Source organism: Mus caroli, unplaced genomic scaffold, assembly GCF_978045245.1.
Source record: "Mus caroli unplaced genomic scaffold, Mus_caroli_1 scaffold_19, whole genome shotgun sequence".
NCBI lineage: Eukaryota > Metazoa > Chordata > Mammalia > Rodentia > Muridae > Mus > Mus caroli.
Window position 1 is genome coordinate 12617491 of NW_028227274.1, and position 26805 is coordinate 12644295.

Sequence of the window (26805 nt, forward strand, 5' to 3'; positions counted from 1 at the left end):
TATATATATATATATAGGCTATAGCCACTGCAACTTGAGGAGAGCTTTAAACCAAGAACCCAGGGGGTGCAAATAAGTGCTCAATGAGCTAAGTACTCAGCACCCATCCAACTGGGTGGACAGGATTTGCTGAACACTCTGAGGGTAGACCATTTACTTAGCACTGCCAGTCAGTTGTTGGAGTCCTTGAATTTAGTCTCACTGGGATGGTAGCTGATATCCTATAGTCTACTTTGTAGATGTGGACATCATGTGTGACATGTGTGCAAACCTAGTTTCCACTGTCTGTTTCAGGCTCTACCCCAGTATAGACTCTGTAGGCCTTCAAAAGGTATGGATGACTTTATGGGATCCACCACCATTTGGTGTAGATTGTACTCAAATAGCAAAACCTCCCATTCATTCTAATGGAAGTGCAAAAACTACAGCTGAATTCTTAAACACCATCAAATATATGGTTTATTTTAAAAACATTTGAAGACTTAATTGTATGATACTAATAGTATGATATATAACACAAGAAACAGAACCCAGCCACACTGCTAATACTTTTAATAGATTTTTCCAAATATTAGCCATTACAGTTCAAATCCATTTAACATTAACTCTAAAGTTGGAATAATATTAAGTTAATAAATGTGAATATAACCAGGCATTCATTTTATTTTTTTAGTTCCTCATAAGTTGCAAGTTAATTGTGATTTGGGAGATAAAATGATAAATAGTTTTTTTTATATATTTCCACAAATTCCGTGTTTATTTGATCAAGCCTGAAAACAATCTAAGAATACATTGCAATGGAATATATATGTTGGGCATTTTTTAAGCTCTTGAATTTTGACTTAAAACAGTAACAATATAACTGCTCTTAAATGTAGTGTTCACTATATGTGTTGTTTAATATTTGTTTGGTGTGTGTTTTCAGGGAAGTTATGTGCCAAAAGTGAGTATCCGCAGTTTTTGATTTTTGAAGTTAAGTGTCTAACATTTCTCTCTGAGAATTTTGGATTTCAAATATTTGTGTTAGTTAAGGTGTGCTGAAAAGCATTGACACCTGGACATGAACTCAGAAAAGTTGAGGTAAATAAAGTTTGTTTTGTTATAGTCCACTTTCAAGTAGAAGCCATGCTTGCATAGTTCCAAATTCACATATCCTGTAGTTTAGTGATTAGAGCGTCTCATGGCTTTTGTAAGATTGTTTGGCTCTCTGGCTTCAATTGTCACAGAGGCAGTGTCTCTGTCAGATTTCTGATCTATGAGGAAGGTGTCAACATCACATAAACAAAGATCAGGCAAGGACCAATGCCACCATTTTAATTAGTCCCTCCATTTTGAGATTTCAAGGTTCTCAGTGGGGTTAGAGCATTGCCTGGATTCTCCTAGGAGAAATGTTGTAGATTTTGAAATTGACCTCTAATATATGAGCTCATTTCTATCATGCCCATTTCCCAGAGATTACTAACTCCTTATGAAATCTTCAGCAGGGAGCAGCTCTGGCCAGCAGTGTCTGAGCTGTGGTGGGACACCCCTCTGAAGATTGAACGGGAGAGGACTCATGATAGTGTCAAATCACAGAAACAAGTTGTAAAATTACCAGTGACTTAGGCTACAGGAAACAATTTCTTGTAGTATAAAAGGGTAGAACATTTGGAAGAAAATGGAAACACACATTTAAAAGTCAGAGTCTCAAAATGCTCAAAATTAAAACAAAACAAAACAAAACAAAACAAGATTCCCTTCTGTTCTCTTTTGACAGACGATGTACATTTCCAGTGTATGGACCACCTTGAAATGTGTGGTGTGTCTGTGTTCTCCTCCTGAGGGAACAGACAGTTGGCGTTGTTTCATGGCTCATATAAATCTTTTATGTCTTCCTGATTTTTCCTCTCTGATCTCTGTGCGGTGTATCTGTCAGTAGCTGTCTCTTGGGAACGGCACTATGCACTTCATTAATAAGAAGGGATTAAAGGGAAAATCCCTGATCTACTAATACATTGTATAATTTGGTGTCATCCACAAGGCAATAGACCCCTGCTGCATCGATGTCATTAGAAAGGGACAATTTCATTACTTTTTTTACTGGCAGAGCCGTGAGTGAAATGCAAGACATATTGCAAAGACGAAGAGTGTGAAGTAGTCACTCTCTGCCTTCAAACAGTAGAATGTAAAAATATGCTCTTTGTTTCCAAGTCCATATTGCTTTCCTTTGATGACACTAAAAATTATGTTTTCACTAAATATTGGGCAAAATAAAAAATTAGGAGAGATTATTGGTATTTTTACATCCCAAATGAGAGTCATATATATATATATATATATATATATATATATATATATATATATACACATATATATGTATATGTATATATATTCAAACAACATGCTTGTTTTGATTACCTACTGTGTGCCTGGCACTCTGCCATCTGCTAGCAAACAAATCACTAAGCTATGAATCCCTGGTTTTCAGTTTGTACCATACTGAATGCTGTCACTGGAAATGCCTGTTAAAGTGAGCACACACGAAGCAAGCTGTCTGGTATAATAAAAATAATCATAGGCCAGGGTTTTGAAAGAGTAATCAGAAATGTGCTTAACTATTCCTTGTTAAGTAAATTTATTTTTGACCTGACATATTTGTTGATGCTTGATATCACCTTCTGAACTGAAATGCTCTGATCTTAAGTCTGTGTGGTATATTGTGAAAACATTTGAATGAATTGGCAGAAACCACCCCTGGGAGGTCTACGCCCTGGTTCTGCGTGATCTGCTCAGAGAGGAAGCTTATGTCTCTGGTGTAGTATATTCAAAGCCCTGAAATGTGGCCCATGCTCCCAGCATCTGCCTCAGAACACGACCATGGCACCGAGAGGCATATGCTGCCCTCGTGCCTGTCTGGGAACTCACACATCAGTTTCCTAGCACCGAAGAGAATCAGGTTAATAGTGGTCCATTATCTCGCTGCCACAGACACAAAACTGCCATTAACAATAAGAAGTCACACACAGTTGGAATTGTGCTTGGGAGAAGAAAGCCCTCGATTACCAGCTATTTACAAGCTAGTCCTTGAAGAAAAGGCTCTTCTCTCTTCCACTACTAACTTTTGTTTACTGAAATTGACATTTGCAGCACATTGTCTAAGATAAATGCTAGGCTAGACTGTTATGATCATAGAAACTGGGGTTTCCATAGAGCATTCGATGGGCGGAAGGCAAAGCAGTATGGGAGAAATAAATGGTTTTAACAAATAAACCAAGCAGGAGGTAAATACCTTAAAAGCATGATGGTAAGCTATGTGCAGATGGGGTAACTAGGAGCTTTGCACAGAGGCTGTGTGCTCACCCCTTTATTCGGCAACCATGTTGCACCTTGTCTGCATATATTTTAATTCACACAAATGTGTATTATTACACTCACAATGCCGTTTCTCGATGCATGTCGTGGGAATCAAGACAGCATCAGCAGCTAAGATGGGGCAGGACTGGTTTATACCACGTAGAGTAAGCAGGATGTAGACACCAACTAAAAGTCAGGACTCGACTAGTCAAGTTGTGCTCTAAAATGTCTCAGCTAGTATTTAGGGATCAAAATGGCAAACAAATTCCCCAGTTTTGCAAATAAGCTTTAAAAAGTCAGTGAAATAGTTAAAAGCTTAGGTGGTTAATGGTTTGTGGTACATTTAAGAGTGTGCACTGAAAACAGACCAATCATTTGATAACAGAGGTTTCTCTCTCCGTGTGATGGATGCAAGGCAGTAGCAGACCTTGCTCCACCTCCCACCAGACTCCCAAGTCTGGCTGTCCTGAACCTCAGTGGGTGTCCCATGGATAGGTTTCATTTGATGAAACTAACACATGGACAGAAATTACTATTTTTCCCATTTTTTGACTTTTAGCCCTATGGGTTCTTGGATTCTGAGGGGGAGAGGATTATAGTGAATTAGAGTTAGGGTCTGACAGTCAGACATATAAATACAAATGATGTATTAGCAATGGCCCTTGCTAATTTTTCCCCTCCGAGGTAGTTTATAAATAAGGAATAGCTCGTGGAAGAAGTTACGGCATGTCTTCTCCTGAATGCACATGATTCTGTGACTTACTGCATCTTGTCATTTTTAAATCAATCCAATGAAGTCAATCGTGAAGACAATGGACAATGCCAGCTTCCTCACAGAGGTGTCCATATGCTCTGCGCGGCAAAACTTGACCAGATCTTGGTTCATCATTTCAGTTATTATTAATGAAAGGGAAACCAATACACTAGCTGCATAGTTGTTTTGGGGATACATTAAAAGATTTCTGTTTTAAAATTTTATATCCATTGTAGACTTTTTTTCTCCCCCCCATTGATAATAGTAAAATACGTGTTATTTAAACTGTGTAACAAGATGTGAAACAAGAAACCCGCAAGTGTCTAATTTATAACAAATCTGTTTCCTTAATGGGTGGCAGGAAATCTGAGGCCAGGTCTAGGGAGTCTCTTCTGCCTTCAGTGCTGTCCTCTAGTCATACGGAAGACAATACCTCTCCAGAAGAATCTTTCCCCTTCTTCTCTTCTCCACGGTCAATGTCAATCACATGCACCACCCCGGGCTTCAGGATCAAGTCTTCCGTCTCCACTTGGCTCCGGTTGTCCTCCACCTCCATGTAGCTCCCTTTTGTCTGCTGAGCGGCTTTGCTGAAGGCTTCCTTAAGGCGACGTTTGAGCTCCACATCAGGACAGAAGACATACTCATACAGGGCACCTGCCAGCACAGCGCCCATGATTGGTCCAACCCAATATATCTGAGAAGATGAATGAGGAGAGGAGATAAAAGAGAAAAGTCGTCTCAGTGGACAACCTATGCATATAGAATTAACTCAGTTAAATTAAAGCAGCAACTGTCTCTCTCTCTCTCTCTCTCTCTCTCTCTCACACACACACACACACACACACACACACACACACTTGGATTTTGAAGTAAATGAGAAAATATGCCAAGATTCACCAAAGATTCACACATTAAAGAACATTTGGCCATAAAATAAGAAAGAATAAAATTCCTTTATTTTTCTTTTATTATTATATTTTTTAATGTTCTAATTTAATCCCAGCACTCAGGAGGCAGAGGCAGGCGGATTTCTGAGTTCGAGGCCAACCTGGTCTACAAAGTGATTTCCAGGACAGCCAGGGCTACACAGAGAAACCCTGTCTCGAAAAAAAAAAGTTATAATTAAAAAAGAAATTTGAGAAAGGGTCTAGCTACCCACCCATTACATAGCCTAGACTAGTCTTCAACTCATATTTTTCCCACTCAGAATTGTAAGTTGATATTAGTAGGTACTGTCACATCTGACTTATTAATTTTATGGTAAGTCAGTGTAAAATAGCTATTCTCTGGTGGTTCCATAAGTTAAATAGACACTAGGAATTTTTTTTTTTCCGAGACAGGGTTTCTCTGTGTAGCCCTGGCTGTCCCGGAAATCACTTTGTAGACCAGGTTGGCCTCGAACTCAGAAATCTGCCTGCCTCTGCCTCCTGAGTGCTGGGATTAAAGGCGTGTGCCACCATGCCCAGCGAGAGAGCCAATCTTAATCCCCATTTTTTCTGCCTGTTTTTTCTGACCACTCCCTGTATCACATGGATGTTTGTATCTATTTCAAATAAACACCAAGTTGGAATTAGATATGAAAATGATTCTACTATAGGAAGGGACAACCTGTATCCCAGGTTGCTTTGAACTCACCTTGTAGCTGATAGCCCTGAGATGCTTGTCCCCCAGTCCCTTCCTGCACAGTGCTGGGATTGCAGATATGTGCTACCATGCCCAGAGTGCCTGGTGTTACAGAGAGAACTCAGGGCTTCTGGCATGCCAGGCAAGTACTTTACCAACTAAATTATACTACTGTGATCATACATAACTTCTATGCTCTACCTTCTTTATCTGAAAATTAGAAGCTATAGTATATCTCACAGGCTGTGAAGACTAAATGAAATAGCACCTTGAAGGACTTGGTGGTTTGTGGCTCCTGGAAACCAGACCAGTTCATGTATCCTGGATAATTTAAAGCTGTATGTGACTAACTTGGCTGTTAGTTCCCTTATATCATGTGCTTTTCCTCTTTAAAATGTGGTGATGTCGTTGCATGGGAAATGCTATGTGTTATTTCTCTCTCTCTTCTCTCTCCCTCTATATACTGCTTTAGTGAGAACTTGGACTGACTTTAGGGATGGATAAGGATTAGTGACTGATTCTTCAGGGCTTCAGTAAATGATATGATTCCACCTCATCGGGGACGCACTCAGAACGAAGTAATAATATTGATGTAGATATTATTAAATATACATTTGTATGCCTTGGACAGTTGACACTTTGAGAGGTTCCAAGCTACTTTAGGTAGCATTCTCGGTGAGTGATTGAGCTGAAATTTCAGCTTTGCTTCCTTTTAGTAAAGTACTGCTTGCTTTCTCATTTGAAAAAAACAAAACAAAACACCCAAACAAAAAACAAAAACTGTCTGTGTCTTCCTTAAAACCCCATCTGGGGATTACCTGCCCTTAGCATCTTCACTGTAAACCTGAAGGAAAGCAGAGTGTCCTGCTGAAGCTGAGCACATACGCTCAGCAGAGAGAACACCCAGGAGACCTGCTGGTCCTACCAACCTCCTTATCTTAAACATGAAAGAACCCAAAGGAGACTTTATCTTCTCTGTGCCCTTTCGAAGGAGAAATGAGAGCCCTCCTCTAAATGCCTTTGCTCTTTGTTCTCTTGGTCAGATCTCATTAGATTGCTGTTACTTCACGAGCTTCAAGTCCCATGAGGGAGAACAGCCATTGTGTTATCCCCACCCTTTCCACAACACTCTGGAGGAGACGGCAGCTCCATGGTCTCAAAAATGAGTCTTGATGCCAAATTGCTATTCCCAAACTGAGTTCTGTGAACTTTAAAGTATCTTTACATTTTTATAAGGAATTTTATTGCTGAAAATAGAAAAATACATACACTCCCAAAAAGTGCTTAAGAAATAAAACTTCTTAAATCTTACACTGCCTAACTTAAACCTGCCCATTTATTGTAAGATCTATAAAGTTCTCGTTACACTTTTCCATTTGGTGGCTGGAGAAATGGTTCCATGTGTAAAGTGTCTCCATGCAAGGGTGAGGATCTAAATTTGAGTCCCTGAAACGAACACAAAAGTCAGACACCATAATGCATGTGTGCAATTCCTGTGCTTCCTATAGGAGGATGGAAAATAGCAGACAGAGAAAGGGAAATCTCCAGGGGCTCATGGGCCAGCAGACGTGGTGATCAGCAAACAAGACACCCTGCTGCAAACAAGGTGGAAAGTGAGAACTTTCCCCAGGTTACCCAAGGTGGTCCTCCGACCTCCTCATGTACACACACACACACACACACACACACACACCCTACAAGGAAAGTAAATTCCATTTTGTTAATGTAGTAAGTCTTTTCAGAAATATCACTGCCAAAATGACCAGTCCAATGAATGACATTGGGAATTAAGACTTTGTATGTCTGTGTCCAAATTCTATCTTAGCAAATCAGTTCACTTTTTATGTAAGGGAATTCATGCAGTCACAGTGTAATATTTTCCTTCTTTCCTAGGTCACAGCATCCTTGAGTAGTTGTGGCTGGATCCATTGCAGCCACATGCATACGACCAAAGCACAAAGGACAGATTAGTACGTTCATAACTTTAAAAAAAAGTCAAATCACATATGCAGTATCTGATTGACAATTAAAGTTAGCTCTATTTGCAATCTGCCATGCATATTTTTTCTTGTATTTTGTAGGTTATTTAAGTTAATGTATGCTGACTTCCATAATTGCCTGTGATTCAAAGGATAGGAATTCTTTTGCTGACAGAAGCAATTGAAACAGAATCACTTGTCTCTCACTACTCTGAGCCCAGATTAACAAGAAGGTTAGTCCTGAGATTAGAGAGTGCCCTTTCTGAGGAGTTGTTTATTTTTCTAGCTACAGCTGCGGTGACAATGGCATTAAACACTGACAGCATTTTTTGGTACCATCCATAGTTCACATGCTTGCCGGTTCAGTAGTAACTGTAGTAATAATTGCATTTTGCTTATGTAAACTAAGATGGTAAATACCCCTTTTATAGGTGACGCTTTTACCCATTTCTTTTCTCCTTTTAAGAATAACTTTATTTTCTATTGTTGCTAAGAAGGCTTTCTTTCAATGATTTAAACAGTAATGCTAAGCATACATTTATGATTTAACTTTATTCTACATTGGAAACCCATAAGAATTCTGCTATTCTCTGTCGGACATAGGTCTGATGTTTTGAAAGCTCAGCTGTTAGTGAAGACCTAGAACAGAACACTGTGAGAGCTTTTGCAGCAGGCCTCTGCTGGACTTCCTCTACTCCCTGTGACAGATGCAGTTACAAGTTGAGAGTTAGATTTGAGGGAAAAACAACAGAAACTAGTGAGCTAAATTATGCTAATAAAAAGAGGCATTTGGGTAATTGTTCCCAACCTCAGAAAGGCGGGGCATATCAACTTAGTAGTTACCCAGTGATTTTCCCAGTTTCCCATGATAACTGCGGGTCCAAAAGATCGAGCTGGATTCATGCTGGCTCCAGTATAATTGATCTACAATTGGAAAAAGAACAAAACCTCAGACATTTTGGTAACAGGGCTCTTAGCAGGTATCATTTGATGTAGCTTGCTGTAGTCTCCTCAGAGGAACATTGAGATTGAACCACTTTGTAGTTGGCAAAGTGATAACTCAGTGTCAACAGCTATGGCTAGATCTGAGTAAGCTGTGTGTTTTATGGCAAAACCTGCATGGATACATGGCTATATCCAGATACTTGGGAGACTATTTTTCAGCATGTATCTACTTGTCAAAAAGTTAACACTAAAGTAAACAACAGTCCTGAAATAATCCAAATGTAGTAGTTGGCACTGGCCAGGCTACTGGAACCAAAGAAAGTGCGAGCTGTAAACCAGCATCTTCAGACCAGCTTCAGGGTGAGGATAATGAGATCAATCAATTATTGAAGTAGACTTAAAACTTACTGCAAACAAATGTCCAATTGCAACGGAAAATCCAATTGCTAAAGCTATTGAACCAGTAACATCAGTTCGTTTGGAATCACAGCTGGCAAAAATAGTGAACACCAACTGGAAAGTGATTATTAACTCCACCAGGAGCCCATGGCCAGCGGTGAGGTTTCCATGAACCTACAGAGAGAGAGAAAGAAAGATACCCCATCAGAATTGAAGCAGGAGTCTAGGGCTATAGAAATGCATCAGTATAAAGGGTGTATTTTACCTGCAGAAAAAGCCATGGTTAGCTTGAGTCTTCTACCAACCTCACATTGAGATTTCCATACTTTCTACCTCCTAAAATGAAGGAATCAATTTACACTAATTTTGGGCCATTACAGATAATTACTTTTACAGTGACTGAGTTTTCAACGAATGTTGTTTTTAGCAACACAAGCAAAATGTGTTAGTGTGGCACTTAACTTGTAAAAGATGTTTCAAGGTAATTATTAGACCCATCAATTAGGTTTAGGTTAATTCATAGGTATCTCAACTAAAACATCAGCCAAGTGCTTAAAGCCAGCCCCGGTGTTGAGCTAAGGAGTAATACTGCCAATTGACAAGGAGTGAAGAGCAAATGAATATGGATTTACTTTTTTGTTGGTGTTTCTGTGTAACCCTGGCTGTCCTGGAACTTGAAGAGCAGGGTGACTTCAAACTGCTTCTGTTTCCTGGGTGCTAGGATTAAGGCATGACCCTTTATGGAGATCATTTAAAATCCCCTACAGATGAAGAGCAACAAATCCTTGCCCCTGCTATTAAACATGTAATTGTAAGGCCTTAAGATAAAAATACAGCCATGCTGATTTATACCTGTAATCCCAGTACATAGGAGGCCGAGACAGGAGGATTGCTACCAGTTCAAGGCTACCGTGAGCTAGATAATGAGTGTGAGATCCTGTCTCAAAAAAAAAAAAAAAAACAAACTTAATGTTGTTTAAGTCAAGTTACTGAGGTGGGAGAGAAAGTAAAGCAAAACAGATCATTTTGAGCAGTTTTGATCAGATTCAAGTTACTCAAGAGTACATCATAATGTTCTCTTCACAAAGAGAATGTTCTCTTGATACATTTTCGCTATCTAGACAGGGTTTCACTCTGTACTCCTGGCTGGCCTTGACTCCTGATTCTCCTGCCTAAACTTCTCAAGTGCTGGGATTATAGGCAGTCCTCATGCCTGGCTCTTATGTGAAGATGAGTTACTGTGTAGTACAGACAGGTTTTGAACTCGATATATATTCAAGGATGACCTTGAACCTCCGGTTCTCCGGCCTTCACTTCTCAAGTTCAGGTAGTATAAATATGTGCCACTAGACTTCATATATGTAGTGGTGGGAATATAACCCAGGACCCCATGCATGTCTACCAACTGATCTATATCACTAGCTCCATAATCTAGCTGTATTATGAATGCCTCTCAGGCCATCGTCCACCTTTCAGCAGAGTTTGCAAGCACATGAAGTTCTAGGACAGAAATAAGAAATGAAAAGTTCTCACCGTGGTGACTCCCAATCCTCCAACCACGCTGGGAGGTGTGACCAGGTAGAGGATGCCGGCTCCAATGATGGCCCCCAGGCACTGTGCAATGATGTAGAAGACGGACTTAGCGATGCTGATCTTTCGTGTGCACACCATGGCCACTGTCACAGCAGGATTGATGTGGCCACCACTGATATGGCCAAAGCACTGCACCATGGTAGCAATGCTGAGTCCAAAGCAAAGGGAGATGAGGACCATGTCCACAGGTAAGGGGTTTTCTGAGCCACCCCAGTTTATGGTGGATCCCACACCGAGCAAAACAAAGATAAGCATGGCCAGAAATTCTGCTGTGACTGCCTTCCAGAAAGCCTGAGTCCAGACTCCTTTGAAAGCCACCATGATGCTCTCTCTACTGCAGGAATGCCCACACTTACTGGAAAGAAGAACATAGTGAAGATCAGAAGTCACCAACCTAGCTTTCTAGCTGGAAGGCACATTGAAGTTTGGGGGAGGGGGTCAGGCCTGCAGTCTTGCAGTCTGGCAATGGTTTGCTGAACACTCTTTGCAATCCAAGAAAGACTGCTTCTAAAGTCTCCTTAATTAGTAGACGAGAGGTTGTTATTCCAATTGCCTGTGATTTCTTATTCACTGGACAGGCAATCCAAACCATCCCTAGAAAGGAAACTGTCTAGGCTAAGTTCCTTAAGAGATTAAGACTAATATGTATTTAGCTGGGGGTTAGTTCCCTTGGGCAAGCTTTAAAATGTTCACTTTTCATGTGTAGTTTTGGACAGAAACCAGTTTAAGGGGAAGGAGTGCTGAAGGGGTGGCTCAGCGGTTAACTGTAGTGGCTGTTCTTCCAGAGGATCTGAGTTTGGTTCCCAGCACATACATGGTGCTTGTCTACCCGCCGTGTCTCTGGGTCCAGAGGATCCAAAGCTCTTTTCTGCCATCTATGGGTACTGTGCCCAGGCATACAGCCGCACATGCTGGCAAACTCTCATCATGCTCATAAAGTAAGATAAAATAGGTCAATTTAAAAAGTGTCTGACTGATTCCAGCACCTGTTATACATTTCTGCACTGTCTGCTCCCCACTGCAGGAAGAAACTTCTCTGACGGAGGTTGCAGGTAGCCCAGGGATTGGGGTGGGGAGATATGGAGAGAGTTGGACAGGGGGACAATTCCAGTGGATATGATCGTATTTCATTATGTAAGCACACACATATATTAATTTCCAAAGAATAAAGAAAAACATATCTTAAGAAGGCAGATCATTTTTAGTTTTGTATTTTGTAGCTTCAAAATGGCATTTTGAAAAAGGCTCTGTAGAAGCCTGTACCCATTCTACATAGCAAGGACATATGGATTTGGAGATTTGTTAGGAAGCTGGGACGGTGGAACTGTCTTTTGGGAAGGTAAATTGGTGGAGGGTAGAATTGCCTCTTCTTGGTGTGGACCTTAGGGCCAGGCAGGGACTCAGCTGGGACAGGGACACTTCCACTGTTGCTCTAGCAGAGGCAAGCTGCAAGCAGGAGTAGCTTGGAAGCCAGAGGGAAATCTGTGCCCAGCCTCTGGGCAGATCTGGGCTTGTAGCACTGGGACGTGACAATCTCAATCCCCAGGGGGGATCCTGAGAGGCTCTGGAAGGGCGGGGCCGCGGGCACTCCACGCTGGTGCCAGGCTTTCAGGCAGTGGCCAGGTAATCACGGAGAAGTAGGTGTCAGAAGGGGTAGGCACCAGAGAGAAGAGACTAGGGTGAGAGTTGCTTTTCAAAGTGTTTGGGAGTCAGGATAACGCCTCCACAGGCCCCATTGTCCCTCAAGCAGTAACGGGATTAATCTCCACATCCCCTCCCAAATCCTGGAGTCTGGAGTGTGTAAACCAGCTGCAAGCAGTCTTCCTATCTCAGGGTACAGAGCTAGGAAGATTAAGAGAAAGAGGGGGTGTGGCAGGAACCACTGCGGAGACTCTGTGGGGATGAGTTTAGAGTTTCTCATGGGGGGACTGCTCTCCCATGGGCTTGGCCCTGGAGCACTGTGCGCCCCCTTTTGAGGAGCTGTGGAAGTGGGGAAGGGAGCAGGGGAAGAAGGAGAGACTTGGAATGTGGTCAGGAAATAAGGGATTCCAAGGCAGCTTTTGCGAAGGAAGTCACTTTGCTGTTGGGATCTTCCTTCTTACTGTATTTAAGATCTTTGGAGCAGAAGAGGGTAAGATTTGAAGACACTAATGCAATTGCTTACGCAGACCAGAAATTGTTAAATTCCCCTATAGAAGGGCAGTGATCCCCACTTATCCCCTTACCTAAGACATTAGTTTTGTAAGGAGACAGAAAGGCAGCATTAAGCATAGAAGACTATGTAGGGGCTGGCCTAGAAAACCAGAGGCTCAAGGAGGGTAACCTCCCCAATATACTGTGAGGTTCTTATCTTTTGAACATCAATCACTGGTCTAGGGAGCCCAGCTTCAGTGTGGGCAGCGAGGAAATCCTGTATGACTGGGCTGGGGAAGGTTTTCTTCACCTTTAAGAATTCTGGCCTGGAGTGGTGGCACACACCTTTAATCCCAGGACTTGGGAGGCGGAGGCAGGCAGATTTCTGAATTTGAGGCCAGGTTGGTCTACAGAGTGAGTTCCAGGACAGCCAGGGCTACACAGAGAAACCCTGTTTTAAAAATCCAAAAAAAAAAAAAAAAAAAAAAAAAAAAAAAAGAATTCTGCTTTGCTGTTAGTTTGACGAAGGGGCTTTCCTTCTGACTTGAAAAGGGAAGTTACTCTGTATGCATACTCACCCACCCAAGGGGCCGCCACCTATACACAAAATATGCCCTGCCTGAGAGGTTCTCTGCGCTAATCACTTAATTATGAGAGACCTCAGCTGGGACAGTGTTGATGTATTCCTTAGAAGAACATAATATACATTTAAAAAAACAAAACAAATCACCCCCCCCAAAAAAACAACGAATAACCATAATAAAAAAAACAACAACAACAACAAAAACCAAACAGCAGTTGGAATGGGACACAGAGGGCACTCTGGGGAGGAGTTAGAAAAGTCTCTGAGAGGGACTCTGAGAACATTGAAAAAGGACGGAGAAGAGTCACTTGGGAACTCACCAGCAGTCCAGGGTTGTAGCCAGGTGGCAGAGGGGCAAAGTGCTATTACAGGTGCTGCCTTCTGAGGCCCATAGAGAGGAAAGAGAAGGGGACCAAGCAGGAAGTGCAGGGAGCAGGGTGGGTAGGAAATAGTCCCTGCTCAGTAGCAATGCACCCAGGGGAGGCGGTCCTGGAAAAGGCCAGCCTCCCTCCAGCACCCTTTGTCACCTGCTCATTCACACACCTGTCCCCCTCTCCAGAGACCTAATCAGGAAACTCAGTTGCTCTTTGGACCTCATTTTTTTCATCAGAGAAATTAAAAAGAAAAAAACAAAGTATCCAAACCTGTGAACCATAAATAGAAACTTTAAAATGACTTTAGCTCCCCAGCTTTTCTTAAAAAAAAAAGCCACAAAAATCAGATCTCCCAAGCAGCCTCAGCTAGCCGTGGATCCCCCAAAACTTCTAGCACGTATGTTCCTCGCTGCCTCTGTGACGGTCTCCCTGGCATTTCTCCAAGCCCCATGATCACCATCAATGTGCCCTGATGTGTTCACATTCATAGGAAATATACGGACACACTTTGTTTTGCTGTTTTTCTCCCCTAGAACAAAGCAGGATTTGCTGACCTGACCGACCGGGCTCCAGTAATCTGGGCACATTGCTTCCCAGTGAATGCACTGCTCCCTCCACTCCTGGACAGATAAGTGACCGGGTGAGCAATTTTTCTAATGAAAAATATTACAGAGTAATTTCCCATGCTATAAAGCATCCCCTCTCTTGTCCCTTCCTCTGCTTCTCCTCTGCATAAGCTTAGTCTCCAGGCTTAAAAGAAGCCGGCACCTGCGCTGTTGCTACCTTCTAGATTCTGCCTGCAAAAACGCGGATATCCGCAGTGAAAGAGTTTTTCATCTTTTGAAAGTGCTGAACATTGTTTCCTGAAGGCAAAGAAGGACTTACCCCCACCGCCTTGCCGCAGCTCTGTCACTCATGCCTTCCCTGGCCGGAGTGCAGCTCAGTGCCTGCCCCCGGGCTCCAGTACACTGGGAGTCAGATTACGGGCACTTGTCTGATTGGGTTTTTGGAGAGTAGGGGTGGAAAGATTCTGCATCATGTGGCAATCAGTAAGTTATATTTGAACTAGAAATTGTCCCTGTACCTGATCATGACAGACACAGGGCATTTCAGAAATGCAAAGCACTTGAGAATGTATTTCTTTAGCTGCTCATCTTTGCAAGGGAAGACTTCCCTAAGTGTTTATTTTGATTATTCCAATCACCAAGTATTGAGGAGAAATTGCCTCATTGGCTCCTTATTGAAACTGACCAACCATTAGAAAATGGTTGACTTTCAATATTTGAAATATGTGAGCTTAGAAATTAATTATAATATAGAGCTGTAACTCCACTTACATTATCTACTCTTTGAGTTCAACAATAGTAATGACGATGATGACTATAATTTTTTACTATGAAGCAGCAATTTTTAAAAACACAAAGGTTAGACAGAGACAGGAAAAATGTACTGTTTGGAAAGCTGGGGCCAGGACTGTATATATACTTTGCTGTTCTCTGTTAAGAATGAGTGTAGGACAGTCCTCATAAGTTACTCAGGACTGTAAGATTGTCACCACAGGGAGTTGAGCAGAGTGTAGGACTCCTCCAAATGCACGACTCCATGCCCAGGAAATTGTCCCCATCCAGGGAGCTGCAAGGAAGTCGGAAATAGTTGCAAGTCCCACCAGATCAATATGATTTTTTTCCCTTAGAGAGAACGTAGGTACATAGCAAAGGAGTAATCTTAGCCCCTGGTTTATGATTGTGTCTTAATAATTAATCAATGAATTCTAATCAATATAATGAGTATCAGGAATTCACTGCTCAACTCAGCAACTAAAACTGTGATATACTTTTATTCATAGGTTCTCTGGCTCTTAACTCTTTCTTCATTTCAGATGGAACACACACACACACACACACACACACACACACACACACACACACGCAGGCACACAGGCACACAGGCACGGACTCACGCACTCACGCACGCACACACGCAGACTTACATTTTTTCATTTGTCTGACTTGTATGCTTGAGACAAGGCAACATGTTCAAAGCTCCCAGTTCTCATTAGGAGAAGGCATTCCGAAGCATAGTTCAGGGCTTTTCCTCAGTAACCCTCAGGTAACAACACTTGCATGGACTTCCTCCAGCGTCCTGTTGCTCAGTGATCATTGTGAAACCTTTAAAAACAGGCTTCCTCAAGTCAGAGAGCATTCTGACTGAGAGGGGAGGGAGGGTTTGAAAAACCCACAAGGAACATTCGAAGCATTTCATATTGACTCTTGAAGTTTACTGTTTAGAGTTTTCTTTTTAAGGTGTGTATTTTCCTCCGATTACAAGCCTTGGCCCTTTCAGCAGACACACTAAATGTAACCACCTTGACGGTGAAAAAATGGGGCCAGGGCCTTTATGAGGTATAGGAACTCAGGAGTCCGGGTGGGATCTCTGCCTTAAGAACACACCCTGCACTGAGGTCAAGGTCTCTGCAGAGCCAGATGCTTCCTGGGGCTGTAGGCTGTTGGGTGCTGGGAGGACATGTTTGCCTGGGCTCATTAGCATGCTGTGCAGGGCCTCTGCAGTTCCCATCACCACCTCACAATGTGCCAGCAACACTTGGTTGCCACGGTTTCCCTTGTCTCTGGCTGGCTGATGTGTTGACAGTCCAGTTCCTAAGGGTTGACTGTTCCCATCTAGGGAGGGGCCACCCTCTTTGGCACCATCTCTTGTACTCATTGGTACTCTGCATAGTGACCTAAGATGGAACAGGGGTTAACTCTTTATCCACCAGAGGTAGTTTTTACTGGGCATGATTATCCCATTTGTAACTGAGTTGATTTCCCTGATCTTCCCTGAACAGTTTCAGGTTGGTCCAACGAGCAAGGTTCTTGCCTGGATATAGACAGACATTTCCTGTGGGCGTGCCTGTGGACATGGATGCAGAAAATTGAGGAAAGAAAGCTCCAAGTAATGGTGGTAAGGCTGTATAGGTAGGAAACAACAGCTTCTAAGCTCAGCTGTGTGAAGCTGGATTTAGACGTAAGGACAGTTGGAACTAATTTATTTTTTCACATTGAGTATTACGAGCCTAAATCTTTTAAAGGTTGGGATTACAGGGTTTAGCTTAGTCGATAACGTGAATAATCCATATAAATATGAGGAACGGAGCTTGATACTCACTGCTCACATCTAAGCCACTCTTGTGCTTACAGTCCAAGGCCTGGGAAGGCAGAGGCAGAAGAAGCTATGGAGCTTTCTGGCCAGCCAGTATACCTGTGCACTCGAGCTTCATTGGGAGACCTGACTCAAAAATAAGATGAAGAGCAACATGAAGACAACTGATGTTAACATCTGTCTTCAACAGACAAGCATTTGTGCGTGTGTGCATGCATGCACACACATAGATACATACACACAGACACAGACATACACAGACACACATACACACAGACATACACACATACACAAACATACACAGACACATATACTTGCACACAGACACAAACATATACACATAAACACAGAGAGACACACATAGAGTGAAGTAACAACTTAGTAATGAAATCTTAACATTTGTTCTATACAGGTTATGATCTCTTTGGGGGACAGTGTGTGTGTATGTGTGTGTATGTGTGTGTGTGTATGTGTGTGTGTGTGTATGTGTGTGTTTTTGTCTTGGTCTTTAATCTCTAAACACATGAAAAAATACTAAATGTATATCTACATGGCACAAAATGTTAAAATTAGTCTTCTATGCTAGACCACCTCCTGCAATTTTAGTTAATGAGCCTTGTGATATTAGATTAATAACACACAAGGAAAATTTAGAAACACACAAGTGTCCAGCTTGCTAGAGAAGACTCAGTCTCATCTAATGAATCTTGTTTTCCTTTTTACAAGTCTTGGTGTCAAAGGTCCCCAGAGGTCTTTATATATCAGTATACTTATTAGAAACAAACCTATAAACAAATCAACAACAACAGCTTTTACAGCCATTAAAACAACCACGGCAAAGGGGTTAGTGAAGCTTTGAGCTCCCATCAGAGGTGTTGCTTTATGGTCATAATTCAGGATAATTTCCGGCTCCTCCCCCCTCACAGAGCCAGATAAAAGCTGATTAAACAACAGCAAGGGTTTGATTGTTCAGCTCAGCTTGCTGAAGTGTAGGGGAGCAAAGCTGCTTCCCAGTGAATGTACAAGCTTTAAAAATTAACCTTCCCATTCCCCACTCCTCAGGATGGACTGGGGTTTCCCAGTTGATAGAACAAATGCATTTGCCTTGATTCAGCCCCACAAGCCACCTTTGCCTCCGGAGCTGTGCTCTGCTGACATTTAAGGCAGGAATTCCCTGGGAAAATGGTCAAGAGATTCTTTTGGTGTGGCTGGCAGACCTCCAAAAGGTCTAGAGTTCCCCTGCCCAGGCAAACAGGGAGAGAGAACAGGAGGGAGGGAGAGAAACAGAAGGACTTTATTGAGTGACTCTGTTTCATCTGCAGCTTGTACAAAAAGCAGAAATGTGGCTGGGTGACTGGATGTTTTTCTTGCCCCTTATCTCCTGCCCAGCTAATATGACAGTTCAGAGTGTGGCTAGTGCTTTACATGCAACTTAGACATGGCAGGGGAACATTGATTTACTGGGAAGCCAAGAACTCTGCGAGCTACTGAACTGGACGAGGTTTAATACATTAACTAATCATCTAAAATGCAGCGTGGAGTAGAGATTGTTCCAACTTTGAGTTAATTCGTCTGTATTAGACCTACAGTGTCACTTGGGTGGTCACTGTCACCTGTTACATCCTTATGGATTTACAGACTGACAAATATAGTTTTAGTTTCAAGAATAGAACACAGGCGAAGGAGGGAGCTCAGTCCCCAAAGCAATGGTATGCCTGAAGTCGAATCCCCAACACTCACGTAACAACTGGGCATGGAAGTGCACCTATAATCACCATGCTGATTAGCAGGGCCAGGAGGATCCCAGGGGTGTGTTCACTGTCAGCTCAGCCTATTAGTGAACTGCAGCTTCAGTGAGAGACCTTATTTCAAAAGAAAACAAGGTGCAGAACTACTGAGGGAGCTGCCTAATGTTGGCCTCTGGCCACTAAATGCACACACACACACACACACACACACACACACACACACACACACACACATACCACATGCCCCTCCCACCCCCTGCCCCTGCCCCTGCCACCCCGGCCCTTTTACAAGAACAGATCAGACACTTAAAATTCTATGCATACCATGAGATGACAGGCTGAGCAGGAAAAAAAATCTGGTTTTTCTTCAAAAACTATGCTAGAATCAGGCTGTGTTCCATTGCACGAGAAGCTAATCTACGACTCCCTCAATGTAACAGATCTGTAACAGCCAAGGGATGAGACATGAGCCTGGAGCAGCTTGAGGTCCTCGGGTCAGACCTTCCTGCCTTTTCGCTCTGCACATCCCTCCTTCCACGTGCCTCTAGTTAGAGGGCCACATTTGAAGGCCCTCACCAGGCCCCAGAAGTGTTCAGTCTTCTTACCGGCGGTTTCTTCTTTGCACACGTGTGTATATTTTGTCATACACTGGCCTGTGGAGATCCCATCCTGCCACAGCTTTCCAGCCGCCTGGTGGTCTTAAAAGTGGCTCCTTTCTCTGTCACTCTCTGTCATATGATTCTCTGATTTGTTTTTAAACACCCCTGGGAAGTCACCTCTTCCTTGATTCACCCTATCTGGGGTGGTTGTAAGTGTGAATTGCTCCCCAGTTCGTGGTGCTGTGTGCGGGCCCCACTTCTAGTTCTCAGTCTTTTGTACTGGTAGTTGGGATGTGAGCTCTCAGTTTCCTGCCCTAGGTACCTGCTGTTCACTGCCGTGTTTTCCTGCCGCAATGGACATATTCCTCTGGAACTGAAAACTCAACCTGCTTCTTCTAGAGTTGCCTTGATCCTTGTGTTTAATCACAGGAACTGAAAAGGAACTAAGACAGCATCAAATCTTACCTCCGAGCCTACAGAATCTGACTTTACTCTTGACACAATTCTACTGGTACATATTCTGTTTGTGATACAGACATGGCTGCTCTGGTAAGCACACTAATTCTTGCACTAGAGGAAAAAAATGCACCTTTATTGGTGTTATTCCAGGTATCTGAGTGCCACACAAAGGGAATGCTTGTGTTAGTTGTCTGTAGAGTTCCCAGTAGGTGTCTAGAATGGACCGATTTTGGTATAACTTATTAGTCTTTCAACAAACAGGATTTAGTTGCCTTTGTAAGTAAAAATTTTAGTTTGAAGGAAGAGATTTATTCAAAAACAGGTGAGTGACCCAGTGGTGGTTGATACAATGAACTATGATTCATGCTGCAATCTAAGAGTAGTTTGATGTGGACCGGAAGGGACCCATGACCCTGATCAGGCCCGGAGCTCTTGACTCTAGCTGCATATGTATCAAAAGATGGCCTAGTTGGCCATCACTGGAAAGAGAGGCCCATTGGACATGCAAACTTTATATGCCCCAGTACAGGGGAACGCCAGGGCCAAAAAATGGGAATGGGTGGGTAGGGAAGTGGGGGGGGGGTATGGGGGACTTTTGGGATAGCATTGGAAATGTAATTGAGGAAAATAAGTAATAAAAAATATTAAAAAAAAAAAGAGTAGTTTGGACAGCTAAATATTTTAACAAAACCTTAAGGGTTTACTAATGACTTCAGTACCATCATTGTATTTTTTGTTGAAATGTTTACTACATTCCTCCACAGGGCATGGGATACTGATTTTATAAACTCTCAGAGAAATGCAGTAGCGGTCATACGACATTTTTTATTTTTCTTATTTACATGGTGCTGGGGATTGAACCCTACCTCATGCCTGCTCAGCATGTGCTCCACTACCAGCCTCCAGTGCTGTTGTTTCAAGGAGAACTTACTCTATAGAAAGGATGAAAGAGCTCAGTAGTGTTCTAGCTCTGAGAGCTCTGAGAGTTGAATAAAGCGCTGTCCCAGGTATCTCATGACTCATCAGATGTTGGGAAAGCAAAACAAGATGTTTGGTGTCTGCGTGTTGGGAAAGCAAAACAAGATGTTTGGTGTCTGCGTTCATGGCTGGTTCAGCACCTTGCCACAGCTGAGAGCATCTAGCTCAACCACAGACCAGCATAAGAACACAACTCATGTTTCAAAATATTGTGCAGATATTGTGTGAATAAAAAGCTTTTATTCTGGTTATTTCAGAGTTGGCAGGATTAATGATCTAATGGTTAGTCATTTGTCAAAATTACATGGTAGAGGACAAGAGCCAACCCTAGAGTTTGAGTTTTGAGCACGTAGTCATCACCACTGAATTTATTCACTTTATTTAAGGGAGCTAAACAGGAATTTTTTCATTGTGTTAAGATTTATTCACTATTTAATTCTGTGGCTCAGCAGGCCATAGTCAACTTTTTAAAATAGAGAACAAACACAACCCTATTCAACCATTTTCTGTGGGAAATTGTCTGATCCATGCAGCTAGTATGATATGGAAAGCTTGATAAGATTCAAGTCTTATCAAAGTTAGATTCAAGGTCAACTGTAGAAGATGGACTCAAAATCGTTTATTTATAAGAACAAGCACACAGAAACAAAAACAACTTCTGGGCTAAGCAATTCATCAAGTGATTAAAAATATTTCACAGTATTAAGATATAAATTAGTTTAAACTTTTAGTTTGTGTTCCCTTGTTAATATGTTGGAAACAGGCAAAAAGGAGTTTGAGATAGCAGCCTATTTCTGAATGGTGCAAGTGTGAGCGAAGAAGCCAGCTGGTGGACATGCTCAGTATTATTGCTGTTGAGCTCCTTCGGCAGCTGAGAATCACAGGGATAGATATCCTTGTCTTGTGTGTACCCTGGCTCACCAGCAAGAGTGATGCTACAACAGGATCCTTCTGCACACGTTTATTGGGAGAGCTTGATTGCAGAGGTGAAGAGACCCCAAGCCCAGAACTGGTGCTGCTTATATAGGCCTAGGAGAGGCGTGTCTCACACCCGGATTGGTTGTGCTTGGGTTATGCTTACCACCTCATTTGCATGTCTACATCTGATTGGTTAACTTGTCTCTCATCTGATTGGTTAATTTTGGGTAATTCTCAAAACCTTATCTTGGCAAAAAAAAAACTTTACTGCCTATGTATGCGTGGTGGCCAGCGGAAGCCAACGCCACCCTGCAACGGCACATGTGGCTTCCCACATCCTTGGTTCAGAAACACAGAGGCCCTCCTCTCAGTGGCTTCGTTTGCTTTCCTCAGTCTCAGTTACTGAAGGTCAACCATCACCAAGTGTGAAATGGGAAATCCCAGGGATAACTCACGGTTAAATTATGCTTGAGTGGGAGGCTGAAATCACTTCGGAGTAGGCTCTTATGCGAAGCCAAAGCATCTCGTAGTATATTGTCATTGGGTCATAGTAGCATAATGGTTACATCACAAGGGTTCTGTCATTCACCTCAGCTCATATATGAACCTTTCCCTCCCCCTTTTTCTTCCTTCCTTATTTTCTTCTTTTCTTTCTTTTGCATCTTTTTTTTCTCTCAGTCTTTGTCAGGGCTCACTATGTACCCTAGCTGGCTAGAACTTACTCTGTAGGTCAGGTTGGCCTCATGCTTACAGAAATTCAGCTGACTCTGCCTCCTGAGTGCTGGGATCAATGGTGTACACCACCACCCCTGGCTTTAATGCTGTCCTCCGTCCCACCCTTTCCTGTCTCCTGCAGCATCTTTAGCATGCTTCTTCTCCTTTTGTTAGACTTCTTTTATGTTTTGAGATTACACTATACTTAATATCATTTCCCATTCCTTCTCAGCCTCTCCTTACATTCATTTAACACATACATACACACACAGACACACAGATACACACAGACACACAGATACACACAGACACACAGACACACACACACACACATTCCTACCTACAAACTGTTCAGTCTGTATAATGTGACCTGTACATATCTTTCTAGGGCTGACCACTTGATATTAGATAACCAAATGAGGTAACACCAATCTTTAATCCAAACCCTCTATAGATTTTCCTATATCTCCTTTTCACATGAGAAATATTTATATAAAACACACAAATCGAACAGTTGCTGCTTACAAGTCCCAAGTTTTAAAATAATTTTGACATATACGCAAATATTTAGTGATACTGCATATCAAAACTAATACCATATATAACTTATTAGAACCAGAAGCAAATTTGCACAGAGATGAGATGCTCACTTTTATATAAAGAAGTCCACCCCGGCTCATCGATGACATCTCAGAGTACAGCGCATCTTTAACATTTTTCCGACTGGTCGATACTTTCGTTTTATAATCATCGATGCTGAGAGTGTAGTGCTCACGAATAAGTACTACAGGATGACAGAAGTATGTCATCGGCCATTTCAGAAGGTGTTGGAAATTCTGTCCTAAACCAAAATCAAAATTCAGTTAATGATTTTTTAAAATGAAACTTGTCAATAATTCAAATAACAGCTTTCAAAATTAAACATTTTAACACAATACAACCCAATGACAAATTATTTTGATATTTATATGTTGAGAAAAATATTGATAGTGTTTTTTTCTCTATAATTAAGGTCTTCAGTTTCCACAAGAGCAGAAAACTTTATATATGCAGTAAGAACACTGAGACTCACGACACAGTATAATCCTCCATGTGAGCTAACGTTGGGCAGTGTGTGCTGATGTTGTGTGTTGTGACAGGATGCACAGAGCAAAGGTCTCCTGCTGAGTCTCCAGGACAAGGGTCACAGAGACTTTGCACAATGCAACTCTGGCTAGCATAGAAAATACCTCAGACTCATCACCTGTCGAATTTTGAATGTCTTTTGTTCTGGTCACTAAACATTCAGAAAACAATTACTACTGCCAATGTTTTTCATGACCTCTCCCCTCCTCAGTTGGGTCTGCAACCCCACCGATTAAGAAGCCACACTCTCATTCATTCATTCATCCATTCATTCATCAAAAGCTCTTTGCAGTGAAACATTAGTCAATATTGCAATGAGCTTTTATGCAAATTGTATGTGTGGATACCATATTAGGAACTGAAACATGATTTCAAAGTTTTACTAACATTAATGATAAGAATAATGCAGTATATAGTAGTTACATTAAATTTTTAACTTTAAAAACGTTTTCTGAGACAAAGTCTTGTTACATAGCCCTGTCTGGCCTGAAACTGGCTGTGTAGACTAACTAGGCTGATTTCCAAACTGCAGCAGTTTCTCTTGCTTCTGTCTCTGTAGTAGTGGGATTTAGGTCTTAACCACCATGCCCAGCAAAGATTGAATTTTTGAATTAAAATATATCTTCCAGATGAGACCAACTAGTGAAGAGACAACTACTGGTTTACTTTTATACAAGTCTCTTCATACCTGGCTTTACAGAGCCAAGAAAAGTTGTTGTTGTTTTTTCTTTTTCACCACTTCTGTCATCTGTTTGACATGGCCATTTGGGGAAGTATGGTAAGAAATTATGCTTCATATTGGGCTTCTACTTGGAAGGGAGTTTCAGTATCTGCACAGATAATCATCAGTGCTGCCCTATGACCCAAACTCCACAATAGTTTCTTAAACTTTAGCTCAAATGCACGATCTATGGATGAGCCTCTGGCCCTTAAAGTCATTCATCTTTTCCAGTTTGAACAGTGCGATGAAGGCACAGCTTTTACTTGCATGCTCTGCAGTCTGGAAAGTGTGGTTTACTGAGTGTTAGAACTCTCCTAAGCACTGGGACTTTTTTTTTTTAGAGTATTCATTGCAAACACTTAGAACACAACAGTCATTAATCATGGGCACTAATCACATCAAGAGGGTATTTAATATTGAGAATACTGACAAACTCACAGGGGGCAGACAGAAATTGTAATTTTATGACATATTTTTTTTGCTAGAAAGCTCAAATATTATTAATAGAAAAACATTGTCAGGTTTTCTTGGAATGAAAGACTCATTTTGTTTATTTCCGAGAATTTTTTTTCAAACACCGAATTTGAATAATCTTGGTCTGCCAACTGTTCATTAACGTCAATATAGTATTCTTAGAGACAGGGATTTGGCTCCCATGTGGCTTGAAGCAAATCAACTGACTGGATCTAAAGTACAAGCGCTACTTGGACACTGCCTGTTTTGCCACATGGGATAGTAAAATGATTGTGGCTTTGTAGGTTAAGAATTAATAAAATGAACACTCTTGTCCCTTCTTAGAAACGCAGGGCTGGCATTGGCCTTATGGTGTGTGGTGATGAAGGAGATGACTTGATGTCTTTATTTTAATGTACACTAAGGTGCCAGCAGTTTGGCCAACATTTTTTTCTCAAAATATTCATTTATTTATTTCATGTGTATGAGTATACTGTAGCAGTCTTCAGACACCCCAGAAGAAAGCATGGGATCCCATTGCAGATGGTTGTGAGCCACCATGTGGTGGCTGGGAATTAAACTCAGGCCCTCTGGAAGAACAAACAGTCAGTGCTGTTAACCACTGAGCCATCTCTCCAGCCCACCCCCAACATTGTTTTAGTACAGGTAGAACAGGTGGACAGGAACTTACATGTTACTATGGTTGTGAAAGAGTTTTTGTCTTCTGGGATTTCACAGAAGATGACTCAAGGACCCAGAGTAGTGTGCAGGCTATACCATGAAAATTGCTGATCTAATCAGTTAACCAGGTTAATAATTTCATACCCAATGCCTGCTGCTACCTCTAAAGCATTTTCAAATACTATTCATCTTGGAAGAAAGTATAATTTTATGTCTAACACCATGTAACCTACTAGAGATCATTGACTTTACTTCCCTGTTAGAACCAACTGTCCTCGGATAATCCTCTTGTGTACACATACATGCACACACACACGTGCACTAGCCTTTGCAGCCCATTGCAATATAGTTTCTATCCCCTTTCTCTTCCTGTGAATTACTCTCTTCAGGTTGCAGAAATGTCTGTCTTTGTGACTCCAGGTGACAAGCTCCATTATGATTTTCTTTGACCCTTCTCCATCTCCTGACTAGAGTGAGCACTTGGTCCATCATGATCAGTGCTGGGCACTGCTCTGCTGAATGCCCTCCACAGGACAGCTCATTGAATTCCGGGCAATGCAGTGTTATTCTAATTCCTTATTCTGGAAACCAGGAAAGCTGCCTACATAATGCATCTCTCAAATTGAAGTAGAGAGTCTTAAATCTGCCTCCTTACTGATCTGACCCATAATACTATGCCCTCTAGAAATCCCTTGTTTTCCTTCCTTTTACCTTTACTCTCCATGTTTAGTCTCTGCTTATTTGGCTGCTTCTTCTTAGTCTTCTTTGGTCCTATTAAAACACTATTTATTCAGTGACCAGTGAGATAGATCGCTGTTAAGAGCATTTGTTGCTGTAGAAGACCCAGGATGCTTCCTAGTAGGCATATGGTGGCTCACAACCATCCATCAGCCATTTGGGGGAATCCAGTTTTCTGCAAGTACCAGGCACACATGTGGTGACCATAAAAATCTGCAGGTAAAACATTCATGCACATAAAATATTTTCTAAATCTGAGCAAGTTAAAAAGGGATGTTTCATAACTCAAAACTTTTGAGTGTTTAAGATCATTTAGCTGGCCATGCCCAAGGCATGTGTCTTCCCACACCTCAGATTTGCATTGTTGGAGAATGAGAGATTTGTACCTTTTGGCTTCTGAAAAATGCCCTAAAGCTTGTATCTAAGGGCCCCCTATAAAGGCAGACGGGGACGATGACAGAAAGGGATTAATAAGTGGCCACTTCCATTTAGTCTCTCCTTTCCCCCGACTGACTCTTATTTGTATTTTGGTACTGAGTTCAGGAATTGTATCTTCTGACTTCCTTAAGGGGTAGTCAGAACTACCACCTAAATTCTCAGAATTTTAAAATCATGCACTGTAATTGCCTGCTTACATTTCTTAGTTAAACTATGCATGCTGAAAAGGTGCGACAATGCTATTTTTGCTGTACACCCTGAAAATCTAGTATAGGGCCTGGTGCCTGGCACATTTTTATTATTTAATATTGATGAATAAACAAATATGGTGAATTTACAAGTGAGTTGGTCATTCCTG

General features: G+C 41.8%; 1 protein-coding gene and 1 long non-coding RNA gene across 6 annotated transcripts in view; one reads left to right on the plus strand and one right to left on the minus strand.

Moving 5' to 3' along the window:
• Nucleotides 1–441: 441 nt before the first annotated feature.
• Nucleotides 442–14855, minus strand: Aqp4 (aquaporin 4). 2 transcript variants are annotated; one of them, XM_021150485.2, is made up of 5 exons: nt 14602–14855; nt 10567–10981; nt 9043–9207; nt 8533–8613; nt 442–4781 (listed from the first exon to the last, which is right to left on the minus strand). In XM_021150485.2, exons 1-5 carry the CDS (start codon nt 14631–14633, stop codon nt 4503–4505), a joined length of 972 nt encoding a protein of 323 aa, XP_021006144.1. In that variant the 5' UTR covers nt 14634–14855; the 3' UTR covers nt 442–4502. The 2 variants fall into 2 exon arrangements, with proteins under 2 accessions (XP_021006144.1, XP_085689804.1); XM_085833678.1 differs by lacking the exon at nt 14602–14855 and having other exon boundaries at nt 442–1530; nt 4516–4781; nt 10567–10977.
• The window catches only part of LOC110284665 (uncharacterized), a 30150-nt gene continuing 17054 nt past the window's right edge, over nt 13710–26805 (plus strand). For 2 of the 4 annotated variants that reach the window (XR_015046100.1, XR_015046102.1), the window contains exons 1-3: nt 14141–14356; nt 16562–16677; nt 19541–19771. This is a non-coding gene — a long non-coding RNA (uncharacterized LOC110284665). Of the gene's footprint in view, nt 14114–14140; nt 14357–16561; nt 16678–19540; nt 19772–20445; nt 20741–26805 lie in introns of those variants that run through there. The other 2 variants (XR_015046101.1, XR_015046099.1) reach the window with 2 other exon arrangements.

What these genes read in the sequence shown, in the direction of transcription:
- Aqp4 (XM_021150485.2), bottom strand. Translation starts at nt 14,633, where the DNA reads ATGAGTGACAGAGCTGCGGCAAGGCGGTGGGG. An exon ending in GCTGCGGCAAGGCGGTGGGG is followed by an intron (nt 10,982 to 14,601) that starts GTAAGTCCTTCT and finishes TCTTCTTTCCAG; the next exon opens with TAAGTGTGGGCATTCCTGCA. An exon ending in GAAACTGGGAAAATCACTGG is followed by an intron (nt 4,782 to 8,532) that starts GTAACTACTAAG and finishes TCATCTTCTCAG; the next exon opens with ATATATTGGGTTGGACCAAT.